Source organism: Lupinus angustifolius, unplaced genomic scaffold (genome assembly GCF_001865875.1).
Source record: "Lupinus angustifolius cultivar Tanjil unplaced genomic scaffold, LupAngTanjil_v1.0 Scaffold_3_2, whole genome shotgun sequence".
Lineage (NCBI taxonomy): Eukaryota > Viridiplantae > Streptophyta > Magnoliopsida > Fabales > Fabaceae > Lupinus > Lupinus angustifolius.
In genome coordinates this window covers 16,039-29,941 of record NW_017716819.1, presented here as the reverse complement: position 1 = coordinate 29,941, position 13,903 = coordinate 16,039, and the positions used below count along the sequence as shown (strand labels likewise).

The 13,903-nt window shown below is 32.3% G+C and overlaps 1 protein-coding gene and 1 long non-coding RNA gene across 2 annotated transcripts; both read right to left on the bottom strand.

The window, feature by feature from the left end:
- Positions 1 to 1,405: 1,405 nt before the first annotated feature.
- LOC109337235 lies at positions 1,406 to 2,769 on the bottom strand. Its single transcript, XR_002106421.1, has 2 exons — positions 2,611 to 2,769; positions 1,406 to 1,747 (listed from the first exon to the last, which is right to left on the bottom strand). It is a non-coding gene; the product is annotated as an uncharacterized LOC109337235 (long non-coding RNA).
- Positions 2,770 to 3,629: 860 nt separating this feature from the next.
- LOC109337234 (diacylglycerol kinase 4-like) lies at positions 3,630 to 13,048 on the bottom strand. The gene is made up of 12 exons (XM_019574159.1): positions 12,408 to 13,048; positions 11,401 to 11,523; positions 10,576 to 10,713; positions 10,225 to 10,310; positions 9,180 to 9,267; positions 8,080 to 8,155; positions 7,718 to 7,800; positions 7,395 to 7,465; positions 6,394 to 6,471; positions 5,589 to 5,676; positions 4,894 to 5,010; positions 3,630 to 4,011 (listed from the first exon to the last, which is right to left on the bottom strand). The coding sequence occupies exons 1-12, from the start codon at positions 12,765 to 12,767 to the stop codon at positions 3,853 to 3,855; spliced, it is 1,467 nt and encodes a 488-aa protein (XP_019429704.1). The 5' UTR covers positions 12,768 to 13,048; the 3' UTR covers positions 3,630 to 3,852.
- Between the last annotated feature and the right edge of the window lie 855 nt (positions 13,049 to 13,903).

Genomic DNA, 13,903 nt, shown 5'->3' with positions numbered 1-13,903 from the left:
GAGTTTTGGAAATATATTTGAGTAATCTTGTAATGCATCACTGGAAGATAGTCAAACGTGTTATGTGTTACTTGAAGAGAACAAATGACTACATGTTCACTTATTGGAGGTCTAAGAATTTAGAGATCATTGAGTTCTCTGACTCCGATTTTATTGGATGTCAAGACAACAGACACTCCACCTCTAGATATGTATTTATATCATATTGGCTGGAGGTGCTACCTCTTGGAAGTCTGTCAAACAAACGCTCATAGCTCCTTTAACCATGGCTGTGGAGTTCATGACTTGTTATGAAATATCATACCGTGATATATGCTTATGGAATTTTGTCACTAGTATTTGTGTGTATTACACTTGGGACTAGAAGTCTTGGAGTAGACTTGTTGATTTTTTATGTGAGTTTAACACTTTGAAACCGTACTAAACTTATTATTTTGAAATAAACATATTATTTTATTTATTTATTAAAAAGCCAAATCAAATAGGACTAAAATCACATTTAAATTTTGGATTAGATTGGACCCAATTTCTTAGTATAAATCAACCAAATTGAATCAGACTACATGTTACTTATGTCCTCATATCGAATATGTTTTTACCTATAAATCAATCTAAACCAACCATAAACACCCCTAATATACAGTTTAATTAGTGAATTATTAATTAAACCACAATATTAATAAATTGATTTCAACAAGGAAAATGGATTATAAATTATCCTCCAAATAGGGCTTAATATATATGTATTGCTGGTATAAAAATTAATACATTATGTATCACTTAGATATATTATTTTTATGTTAAGATTAACAAATAAAAGATGAGTTATAAAAAAACTCTTACACTGTCGATATTTAGACTATTTCAATGTTATGTTAAAGAGTAATTACACATTTCAGTCTCTCATGTTTTTTGACCTTACCAACTTAATCCTTATTAATTTTAAATTGCCATTTTAGTCCCCAATATTTTCAACAAGGAACCACATTAGTCATTTGTCCTTTCCCATCTGTTAACGTTAATGAACTTGTCTACATGTACTGTTAAGTGGTAACGTGACCACACGTGGCGATTCCACGTTGGTAAGTTTTGTCAACTCAATGAAACAATGTTGTTTCGATTTTTTTTATTAAAAATAAGACACAAAACAACATCATTTTGTGTCATCTTTTTCCCCTCACTAGCTCCAAAAAGAAACACTTATTTTAGTTCATCAAGATTTCTAAGAAGTAAACACAAAATTTTGAACCCTAAACCAAGTTTCTTCACCCCAAAATCAAACTTGTTCACAATAAGCTGAATACAATTAAATTACTTTGCATTTATTTCACAATTAAACGAAACTCCAGCTAATTTTTACTCGTAAGTTGCTTATTTCGCTATGCTAGAAAACATTACATCTTCGTGATGTTGAATATTCCATGCCAAATGTTACAAAGGATTAGATTACGTGACACAAATGTATGACTTTAGTGAAAAGGAAGAGACATATAATCGATGTTAGCATTAGCAGAAATGTTAATAGAAAATCTAGCAGCAATTTTAGGCTCAATAGTTTATGGACAACGAGAAATGAAGAAATGAATTCCTTAGCAAGCTGAAGCAGATGCATCATGATAGGTATATAGGAATTCGGTTCTCATTTCTTTGGCACCATTTGTGTATCATAGAGCCTCCCAAGTTTCTATTAACCTTATGAACGTTTTCCTTCAGCCAACAATACATGCATTGCCCATCCTTCTAGTTCCTGAAATATATGAAGAGTCAATAGAATCATAATTTCATAATTACACAGGAGTTGTGTAGTAACACATTCTTTTATACTCTCTCTTTAATACATTCTCTATTTCCAAATTTAGTGAGGGCCAAGTGAATTCCAACCAATAATAAAGAATAGATTTTATATACAAACACAATTAGTAGGGTTGTTCAAATCCAGACCGATCCAAAAATAAAATCGAAATCTGATCCAAAATAGATTGGAACTGCGAAAACCAAATGTGTCTGGATTGAATTGGATTTTTTTTATTAAAGACTGATCGGTCCGGTCCAGTTTCCTGTTTGACCTCTTGTATCTCAACCGATCTAGACTAGACTGAAATTGTTTAAGTGTGTAACCCTTTTAAGTATATTCTACACTTAACCCTAAATCCAACTCCTAAATTCTTCCTCACTACCTAAATTAATTAAGTGATGTCTTGTTGTTACTACTACTATTATTGTTGTTATTAATTTTATTTTGTTGTCTTGTTGTTTTTTTTTTGCTGTTTTTTTGTTGGTGTTTACTTTTAATGTTGTTGGACACTTTTTAAATATTGTTTTGAAGTTGTTAAACATTATTTTTTGTTGTGTTATGCTTAATATTTAATAATTTTTAAGAGTTTTGAGTGTAGGTACAATTTTAATTTTTTTATAAAAAAAACCAATCTAAACCAAGTCGAAACCACATACAATATTTGGATTGGACATCCTGATATAAACAAGATCGGATCGGACCACATATTAATTATATGTTTGGATTAGATGATTTTTTACTTAAATATCGATCTAAATGGACCACAAACATCCCTATCAGTCAATATAGGAGTGAAAAGATGATGTTTAAAATACCACATCATTCAAGGATGCAAGGGTAGACTCCATTTCTGCTTTTGTTGAAAAGGGAACGAAGCCATAACCTTGCGATCTTCCATTTTCACCATCATATAAGACCCTAGCCCCAACGACATTTCCATATTCTTGAAAGACTTGCATCAGACTCTCATAAGTTACAAACCATGACAAGTTTCAATCAAAAAACTTGTGTTTAGTTTTAGGGTACAAGGGTTGTTTTGGTTTGTTAGAGAGGTTAACCCTTACTGGAGCTTCATTTAATTGTGAACTTAATGCAAATTAATTTAATTATTTCCGGTTTATTGTGAACAAATTTAATTTTAGGGTGAAGATATGAGGTAAAGAAACCTGGTTTAGGTAAAAGAAAAATTGAATTTACAAGTATGACTAATATGGTAATTACATAAATCTTGGAGCTAGTGAGGAGAAGAAGATGACATATCTTTTTGTGTCATTTAAAAAAAATCAAAATGAAGTTGTTGTGTGTCATTTAAAAAAAAATCAAAATGACGCTTCATTGAGTTGACAAAACTTGTCAGCATGAAATTGCCATGTGTAGTCACGTCACCACTTAACAACACATGTAGGATAGTCTATTAGTGTTAACAGACGGAAAGACTAACAAGATTTCACGTTGAAAACATTGGGATTAAAATGATAATTTAAAATTAGTAGGGACTAAGATAATAAGGTAAAAAATATGAGTGACTAAAAATAGTTGTACATAATTAATTATAAAACATTATAGTATTATTTGATCTATATAATTGATCCAATCTAATATCACTAAGGTTTTTTTTCATGTAATCTTCCATCAATATTTTATTTGCTAATTGATTTTTAAAGAATAATGAAGGGAAGAGAATGATTTAGAAGCTATAAAATATACACTTATGAGATGATTCTAAAATTTTGTTTGTTCTCTCAAAAACTTAACTCGGATATTGCATCCGATTAATGCTACCCAATCAGGAGGACAACTACTTATATGACAACAAAATGTTAGTTAACCAATATAGTAATAATTGGAACGTATACATTCCCTTCAGTAACATAGACAACCCTACAATAGTTGGTAGTATCACCTTGCTCCAAAGATTATACAATCTATATTTTCAATTTTCAGGATACAACAAAAGGAAGGAATTTTGACAATATTAATAATTTTTCCTTCAAATAGAGCCAACACCTAAAATTAAATTACATATAATATACATGTCTTGCATGACTTTCGAAGAATCATTCTCCATTAACCATATATGATTGGAAAGGTTCCCTCTTAATTTCCACAAATGTGGAATAGTCTTTATTCAATGGCTGTTTCCATGGTTCTCCATCCATTTGCATATATGCATCTTTCCATTCCCCACCTCTCACTTCCAATCTAATAGCTGTTGCCTGAAAGATACAAAGTGGAACTCTAAATTCTAGAAAAAGAACTAGTGTTTTAGGATTATGATATCTAGTATTTTGAATTGCACTCCACAATCATAATTGTGGTCGTAATATAGCAGTTTTGAGAGTCTCTACAATGATATCGCGACTGTAATTACAGTCACATCAATTGTGTTTCCCCGCAATTACATTATATGTAATATAACTACAACCATGACTATAATCGCAATTTAAAACGTAATTGACATCATATAATACAATGGTGATAACTACGGTTCACACATAAACAATGGATCATACAAATTAGCCATTCTGTTATAACTGTTAATAACTGCTATAACAGATTTAGTTGCTAACATAGTCATCAATTCATGTTATATGAGAGAAAAATGAACTCACCTTTTATGTGAGCAAGACGAAAGAAAATGTTTTGAAATTGTCAAATTGGAAGTTCAACAAAAATTTTAAATATATAAACCATTTTGCCAAAGACCAATGTATTTATGTGAGAACAATGGTTATTGCATGATCAAATCGACAAGAAACATTCATGTATTAAGAGGATCTGGATATATAACAACAATCAAGTCTTAGTCTTATTCGAGGAAGTCGACATATATTAAGAATTATCTTGGTCAAATGTTCAAATCAATAAACTCCTATATTTATGCACCTACTACCATATAGTGCCATATTTTATTAGTGTCAACTAGAAAGTGAAGGTGATAAACAGAAATGCATCCATTGAAAAAAGAATTTTCAAATCCAATAAGCCAGGAGTACATAAAGTCCCAAAATTTGACTCAACTAGTAAAGGAAAATTGAGTTCATAAGAAATTCACCTGAATCAAAAGCAATAAACAGTTTCATATTAACATGAGGTACCTGAGCTATGTGCTTTGCAGAGATCAGTTCAACCATGACAAATGATGCATGCCATCCTTGCTTTAGACCAAATATTTCCAAAAGTCCATCATCAACTTGTGCTTCAACAAAGCCTCTCTATAAGTACATTAAAAAGTGCTTCAGTTTAAGGCTTTGAGCATACTTGTATAAAACAAGTAACAATGTTTACCAAGTAAGTTCTTATTCAAAACAAGTAAAAATTATGTTACACATGATATAATATAGCAACAACCATACCTTAATCCCACTATGTGGAATTGGTTATATGGATTGAACGACGCCATAAGGTTAATTAATAAATTATGTACGTTGACAAAGCACTAATTTCCTAAATCTTTCCTAATTGTTCCGCCTATGATTTTTCTTGGCCTTCCTCTTCATCTAGAAATGAGAGTAATTTCTGTTTGATCTACTCTCCTTATTGAGTTTCTAATAGTCTCCTCCATACATGTACAAACTATCTAAGGCATGACTCTACCATGTTTTCAACAATAGGAGTTACTCCGACTTTTCTCTAGTGTATTCATTTCTCATCCCATCTTATCTGGTGTGTTCATCATCCGTGGTACATGGATTTTGTTCTCTTGTAAAGGAATTGAGGGAAGGAAAAAATGTTTATAACTCAATGTTATTACTGAAACAAGGGATTACTAAAGGAAACAGGAGCACAATACCTTTTCCAAATATTCTGGCTTCAGATTACCCCATGGATTTCTTCCACTTCCATAACTATGAAGATTCAGAACAACTACTGCTCTTACACTGAAAGTAAATAGCATAACTTTATGTCAAATGAGACAAACAAAAGAGTGATTATATGAACATTCTACTCTAAAATAACAATACACTAGAAGAACAAACACAGAGTACTGCTTGAACATTATGCATCATAAGATCCAAAACAAATTGGCTGCCTCTGCGTGAGAAGTAGTTTGTGCAATGCACAATCATCCATTTAGTTCTTTTCATTAAGCTTCTAACCCTTTGAGTTCTCTTTATGAGAATATTGGTTGAAAAAATAGCATAAAAAGAATGTATCACAAAATCGTAGAATCATGCTAATCCTATAAGTGATACAGAACCGCGCCAGTTTGTCCAATACAAGCATAATGCAAAGCCATGTGTGATTCACTGGCTTGCTAAATCAAATGGAAATGTTCGAGTCTATTCGTGATTTGTACGATTGTATCAAATACACTAAGAAAGAAATCCTCCAAAGTCATTTTCTTTATCAAGTGGTAAAGTAAAAGTGAGAGATATACAAAGAAGATTTTGTGAGTGGCATAACTCAAATTTTGTAGATTTTTCTTTTATATAGTCTTCTCTCCTGAATTTAATCACCGCAAAAGAAATAAGAGAATCCATTGATAGTATGAGCAACTTTGTTTACCGGTTAATAATAAGTATAAAGAAACAGGAAAAAATAACATGAGATGTTTAACCAAAAATAAATAAATAATAACATGAGATGAAATATACCTTGTAGGAACTGGAACCTGCTCCCATTCTGAGGAATTGAACCTTTTGACATGCATCCGCAAAATGTTCTTAAGTCCCCTAATACCAGAAAGTTTTACTTTTAGAAATTAGTCATTAAGACTAGAATATGTGGTTATTAGGGCAGTCATTGTCCTTAACTACTGAAAAAGTCTTAATCAATGCAGCAAAAGAATGTATAGAGATTGTTGGAAATGATCAATTAAAAACCATAAACTTTGAGAAAGTTGCAGGCTTCAGGGTAAAATGCATACAAACAAAGTACATGATAGGAGTAAGGGAGGGCCTATAATTCGAAATGTATATAAAAGAAGGAAGAGGAAGGTTTGGCTAAGTAAATAAGCAACCAAACTTCCCCTTTTGCCCTTAGTTAGTTAATTCAGTTAGGTCTATAAATAGAAAGCTACTATGGTAGTTAGTTAGTTAGGAAAGTACAATTCTGATTTGGGGAAATTGGAGAGGATTAGGATTGTGGAATCCTAGAGTGTTCTATTCATCTTCTTCATTATAATTCTTTCTACTTTCAATAAAATACATAGAACCCTAACAGAGTCACTTTGATTATGGGTGAGGGGCACTATTCATTCTACTTCTTCTCAATTTTCTCTTATTACCAGTGCCTAACAGTACAAATAGAAACATCAAAGCAGAATAGGTATAAATATTCTGGGAATGTTTCTATTAGAAAAACCAAATCAAAATTCAGAAGCACGAGTACGTTAATTGGAGTATCGGACAGTGGAACAAAAGTTGTTGATGTCTCAAATCCTCTTGAACGAAGAAAATAAATAATTGCACTGGAAGATCTATTGAGAGAACTTTAGAAAACTCATGTTCTGATTGTTTAATGTTAACAAAAAGAGACAACATTGAAGCAATGTGTTTGACAAAAAAGAAAGAAAAAACTAGAACAAAAACTTTATGTTGTTGCTAGTGTATGATGTATCTGAAGAATGAACTGCTTCAGTTGAGATGTATCTTACCTTAAACTTGGATCACCTGAACAAGGTGAGAGGAACCAACCCTGAGTGCAAGTGTAACTAGAGTATATAATCTGCAATCAAGAAAATAAATAACAAACAGATTGGTCACTAACAACCCTGTACTGGTAATTACTGAAATCTACATCATATTTACAAAATATAAATGTTAACATGTATGCTAAGAATGTGTGCAAATAAAGTGTGGTAAAATAAGGCCAAACCTAGAACAAATGGTATAAAATTAAAGAAGCAATCAAAAAAGGAATTTAATCTATAATATACAGTTAACATTTCCATACTTCCAGAGGTTGAATAGTTAATACCTTATTTGCAATTGGACCTTGTGCAAGGTAAGGTTTTTCGTTGCGCAAATGGTGGAAGCCATAAGCCACCTGGGCGTCCATTCCTGTAAAATATAAGAAAGTCTAAGAATGCTCACCATTTCAAATAATAGGTTCATTTTAATTTCTGAATTTTTTTCGATCAGAGAAGAACTCTAAAGCGAAGAATTTTCAATTGTTCTTGGAAGCATTCTCAGTTGTAAATTGCGGGTTGCTTCGTGTTTAATAACTTCTCTCAATGATTAATCTCAACTATGGATCCTAGGCATTGAACACTGACTTGAGGATAAAAAAAACCAATTTCAGGCACCAATATGATACTACTACCAATTAAACATCAGTACCTATGCTGAAGTAATTGTAGAACACTCCTTCATAACATATAACTTTCTCAGGAAGTTCTCCCTCAACTTCTAAGCTCTGCAGAAACAAGAAACTTTGTATCTCAGGAAAAAGAGTGAATAACAACAATTAAACAAATTGTACAAGTAAAGAAATTTTGAATGTGACAAAAAAAACAAACACTAAAAACAAGGAATTTTGTACATCAAAATCATCAATTCATCATACAACTAGCATGCTTATTCATCAAAGAAAGTGTACAGGAAGTAATCATTCAAGGCTCATCTTCCACCATTATGTTTACTTCAATTGCACAAGTTTGATAACCACAATTGCGGCCGCAATATTGCGGTTTTAGAGTGTCCGTAGCAGCATCGCGGCAGCATACATCGTCCACATTTTCCAGCAATTTTCTGCAATTGCAGTAAATGTAACAACTGCAATCTAAAACACTACTGTGCCCTAGTAATTCTTTGTGAATCATTAAGTTTGTCAATTACTATGACAATAAATGAGGAGCAATGGAACACACTAACGAGTTAGATAACTTCCTTACCAAGTTACTTACCAGACAAGTTGATTTTCCATAGGGCAATGTTACTCTTAATGCGACATTGTGACTATATTCATTTAGATAAACTATAAGCTAATAGTTTAAAAAATCTGTCCAATAATGGTTTTGAACTTATTGTTGGAACAAACTAAATCAATAATGACACTTCAAAAAGGGGCAAACTTACATTACAAAAGCATATCATGATTAAATTTGTAGGATTAATTAACTTTTAAGTGATATATTTGTAAGCCATCAACAAGACATATGTGTATATCATATATTGATTATATTCTACAATCAAGCATCAGTGGTTAAACATATACACAACACGACATCCACATGATTGACCAATAAAAGAGGGTAACCCAATACATGAGGCTCCCACCTATTGAGGTATGAGGAGTTAGATGTACGTAGTTTTATTCTTGTAAGCGAAAAAACTATTTTCAGGATTTAAACCTATAACCAATAAATTTCTTGAAAAACATTTTAAGAAAACTATTTTACAGGTTGCTAAAATAAATATATGGTTTAAGAAATTGGGACCTCATCAAGAGAGTACTCTTCTGTCTGCTTCAGAGAATATGGTGGTTCCACTGTTGTGCCTTCTGCCATTGAAAGTGAAATTTTCCAACTGCTTGAAAACATTACAACAAAATATTATAACTAATTGATGTATGAATTACAACATTGGTGAGAAACTGAATTAAAATATATAAGTATAACTAAATAATACAACATATTCATAGAAGTAATCCATCCTGATATAGATGATGCTAAGTGAATTTTTAATTTACTGTTATCATACTTTCTGTGAAACTACTTTGGGTTTGTAAAACAGAAAGCCAAACTCATTTAAGTTAATAGTTTCACATCCACCACCAAAATTTACTCAGTGCAAAGAAAACATAAAACTAAAAATGAAGCATTTTGACATTTTTTCAGAAGAAATGATAAATTTGCTACCATCAGATCCTGTAAGGTATTTGTCATATTTGATGTGAGAACTTATTCAAGTATCTCTTGTAGTCTTCATTTTATAAAAAAATCACCATATCAAATCTGAAAGTTATGAAGAAATTAATCTTTTTACACATATAGGAAAAAATATCAGTAAGTTAAGCATTTAGCATCTTCATCTATTTCCGAAAACAACAAAATTTGGAGGATGAAGAAAAAGTTGCACTTGTAAATGGAAAATAAGAAAGTTAAAAGTTATTATCATACTATATTTCAGTAACATCTTACTAAGTTCATTTCCATGTGTAATAATACAAGAGGGTCATATTAAACCTGAGGTAAAGCAAAGAAAAATGCATTGCCAAAAAACTAATAAGCTTCTGATAACTTTGGAATAAGAAAAGTACTTATTTACAAGAGAAAAAAGTTCATGCATAGTGTACGAGTTCTATACATTTTCACTGCATCATTCTTGTACCATTCATCTTTAATTATCATTGACTCTTCAAAAAAAAGTAATCAAAAATGAATGATATAGTGACTATATATAAATATTTATATTGATAGTGTATAGATATTATACTCTATTTACAATAACACTTCAAAATGAAAATTAGATGATAACATATACCTATCCAAACGACAAATTGGACCAATGCTAGCCTTGTAAAGAGTTCTCTTAATAGCTGCCTTCCATGAAAATGGAAATGAACCACCCTGATAAAAAAGACATTAGCATTGTAGATGACAGATTCATTTTAACCCACAAGACATTGGTATAGTAGTGTAAAGCCCCTCTAGATCCCCAGAAATATGAAAAAATTAAAAATTTGATTCGTAGGAGCAATACTTATTAGAAGGGGCAATCACATACCCCGAAATAATTAGTTTCTTATCCATAGGGTGAAGGATACCCTTGATAGTGAAAAAAAAAAAAAAAACATTCATTTTAAGACATGATTTGAGAGCATAAAATTCTTACCCAACCAAAACTCCTAGAAAGGTCATTGCCTGTACCAAGTGGTATGATAGCTACAGGAGGAACTGGCTCCAGACCTTGTGTGTGAAGTTCTGTAAGACATCCTAAGACCCAGCCAACACTACCATCACCTCCAGCAACCTGTCAATAAAACCACATTCATCATATTTCACTGATAATGTAGTAACATATGTATGCATATATATGCATTATCTCTAATCATCTATCTAGCACCTTTTTCTATAATTACATAATTCTCTCATTTTTCCTGCATACCACATTTTATCTACTGTGTATCACGCACTTGATTCATCATAAAAGTCTCCTAAAACTAATATAAAAAATCACGAACTGCCCCATTGATTTAAATTGTGGACTATGTCATATGATCTAGCTAGTTGCAATATTGCGGTTGCGATGACCGCCACTACTGCATCACACTGCAACTGTATTGTGATACCGAATCACAATGGTGCGGCTGTAGTACAATTACATTTGGGCAGCATCGAATTAAAAAAATTAATTACAAAATAATTCACACTGCAATGACCACAATCTTCATCACAATGGCCGCAATCAGTATTACAACAGCTGCAATTGGAACGCCAGTGTGAAGGAAATCACAATTATAGTTTAAAACACTGGCATGTCCAATGAACCATGTACCAGTACCAGGTAACTATGATATTTCCATATCCTTTTATTTTCTAAAAATTCAATAATTAACTGCATACCTACTAGATTATTAATCAACACTGTAATTTACCATGCGGATTGCGGAGTAAAATGCATGTTTTAGTGCACCTATCATGGACATAGAGAACATACCACAATCCTTATTCTTTCACGAGTTTCTTTGGCACAAGTATCACCAAGACCAGCCAAAGTATCTAGGCAACCTAACCCATACCGGATAAATTCATGAGGCTTCACTTCTAATAAATCAAAAACCTGCAATAAAACTGAACATCAATCATATAGCATGAATAATCAAAATAATTTTAACAACAAAATACTAAACACGACCAGCATAATGCATTCAGCTACATTCAAGAAACAAAAATTGTAATCTTGAGATAACAACAATGGCTAGTTTCTAGACATTATTTGAACATAGAATCCTTCTATGTGTGGTGTGGCTTCTCTAAAGTGCAAATTGCACTTTAAAGGTTAATGTGCACCAACCTGGACTAATGAATATTGATGTATTTGAATGATTAATACACAATCATGATCATAATGTAATAGCTTAAATGCAATTTTCGTCCCTCCACTTTTACTGATGGGAAGTTCGTGGGCAGACTTTAACCTCTACCAATATTCTAAATTACACTCCACACCAGTACTTATGACCACAATATTGCAGTTTCGAGAATATCCACACCAACCACACAATTGTAGTCACATATGGCCACGTTTCAGGCAATTCTCATTGATTACATAAAATGTAATTGCAACCACAATTTAAAAGACTGTCATACATCAATTTTCCGTTCAAAAACTATCGAAAATAACCTTTGTGACAAAGAAGCATCATAGCCATATCACCCATCTTAAACCAACAACACGATGAAGTAGTATTTTAAATTGCGCTTCACATACTCTATTACGTCTATAATAATGTAGTTTTGAAAATCTTCATAACCGCAATGATCATAGCGATCACAATTGCTATGATAAGCGCAACCGTAATTTAAAACAGCGGGAGAAGTTGCCGAAACCAGTTGGTCACATAACAATTTGGATAAAATGTTAAATCATAGTGCTAAAGTTTCAAGAATCAAAATGACAATTCACTAAAACATCTCATCTAATAAAAAAGAAACGATGAAGACCTGCTCCTCACTCATGAGATGTTGAAGCCTCTCCTTAAGGACAGGGCCGTGGCGGCCACCGCTTCGAGGGTTAATAAAAACAACCATCGGAGTCTTAGGCGCCACGGCCTTCTCATCATCACCGTGCACGCTGTCACCACCAATGCAATGACTCTTACAAACAATGGTATCCTTAAACCGAATGCAATCACGTATTGCGAAACGTAGATACTCAGGCATTGTCATGTTCTGCCGTAACTCCTCCTTATCAACACGGACACTGCTTATTCCACATCCTCTCAATGAATCTACAAGGGACGGTGCCGGTTTAACCGTTATTATCTTGTCACTTGTTACAGACGATGAAGATGGCGAGTCCATCGTATTCGCCTTCTTCTTGTTCTCCCTCTTCCTCCTTTTAACTTGGATCCAAAATCCGATAACAAAAAAAAACTATTGGTTTCTATGGTGTAATTTATTGATAGATATTTTATTTATGATAATAAAACAATGCATGAATGAATAAAAATGAATTGGTTTGGTTAACGTTATGTTGAGAGGGGAAATAAGGTTGGTGGTGGCTCTTTGCCAACATTTGCAGGCAAAGAACAACGTGGAATGTTTGGTTTTCAGATACTAAAAAAGATGTTGTGTTGTTTGTTGTTGTTGTTGTTTTTGTGGTGTTTTTGGAAATGAATGTACTAGTGGTTAGTAATAAATGGGATTCTACATTCCTCAATTACGAAAGGTCTCTAATCTCAGCCATGCATGCACCACTCACTTTAATTTCGGGAACATTGCATTAACACCTATATAAGGTTTTGGGATATGATGGTTCACTATATTTGTTTTGCCAAAATTGCAATTTGCTCCAAACTTAGCAACAAATTGCACTCAACATTTGATTAAAATTGATGCAAAATAATATAAGTTTGTGTTAAATTTTCTTACTAATCATTCTATCCACAATAAAGTGACATATGTCACAAGTTAATACTTTATTTATTAATCATTGGTTTACAAGTTACATGTGTCACTTTATTATGAGTATGAAAGTTTAGGAGAAGAATATAACATTACTCAAAATTAATCCTAAACAGTCATTTGAGTATCTCATATTTTCCTTGAAATCAACTTAATCCCTAATAAATTTAAATTTCTCTACCTTTTAAAACATACGTTCACTTTATGTTTGTTAATATTAACAGAATCATTGAGATGATACATTAACTACACACATGGTGATTCCATGGTGGAAAATTTGTTAAGTCGTCCAAACAATGTCATTTGGAACTTCTTCAAAAAAACAATTCAAGTATAAAACGACATCTTCTTCCCTCCTCACCAACTCAAAAAACACTCATTTTATCCCTTCAAGATTTTTTTCGTAAGTAGCATATTCTTCACTTATAATATTATGGTTCCATTGTTTCATTAAGTTAGCACAAATTTCCTCCCTGAAATTACCAAGATAGCACTATTAGATTGCCTATGTTTTGATGAAGACAAGGATTTAG

Coding starts and splice junctions, on each gene's coding strand:
- LOC109337234 (XM_019574159.1), bottom strand. CDS start 12,767: ATGGACTCGCCATCTTCATCGTCTGTAACAAGTGACAAGATAATAACG. Junction 11,524..12,407: donor ATCTCATGAGTGAGGAGCAG/GTCTTCATCGTT, acceptor GTTTTATTGCAG/GTTTTTGATTTATTAGAAGT. Junction 9,268..10,224: donor CCAATTTGTCGTTTGGATAG/GTATATGTTATC, acceptor GTTTTCAAGCAG/TTGGAAAATTTCACTTTCAA.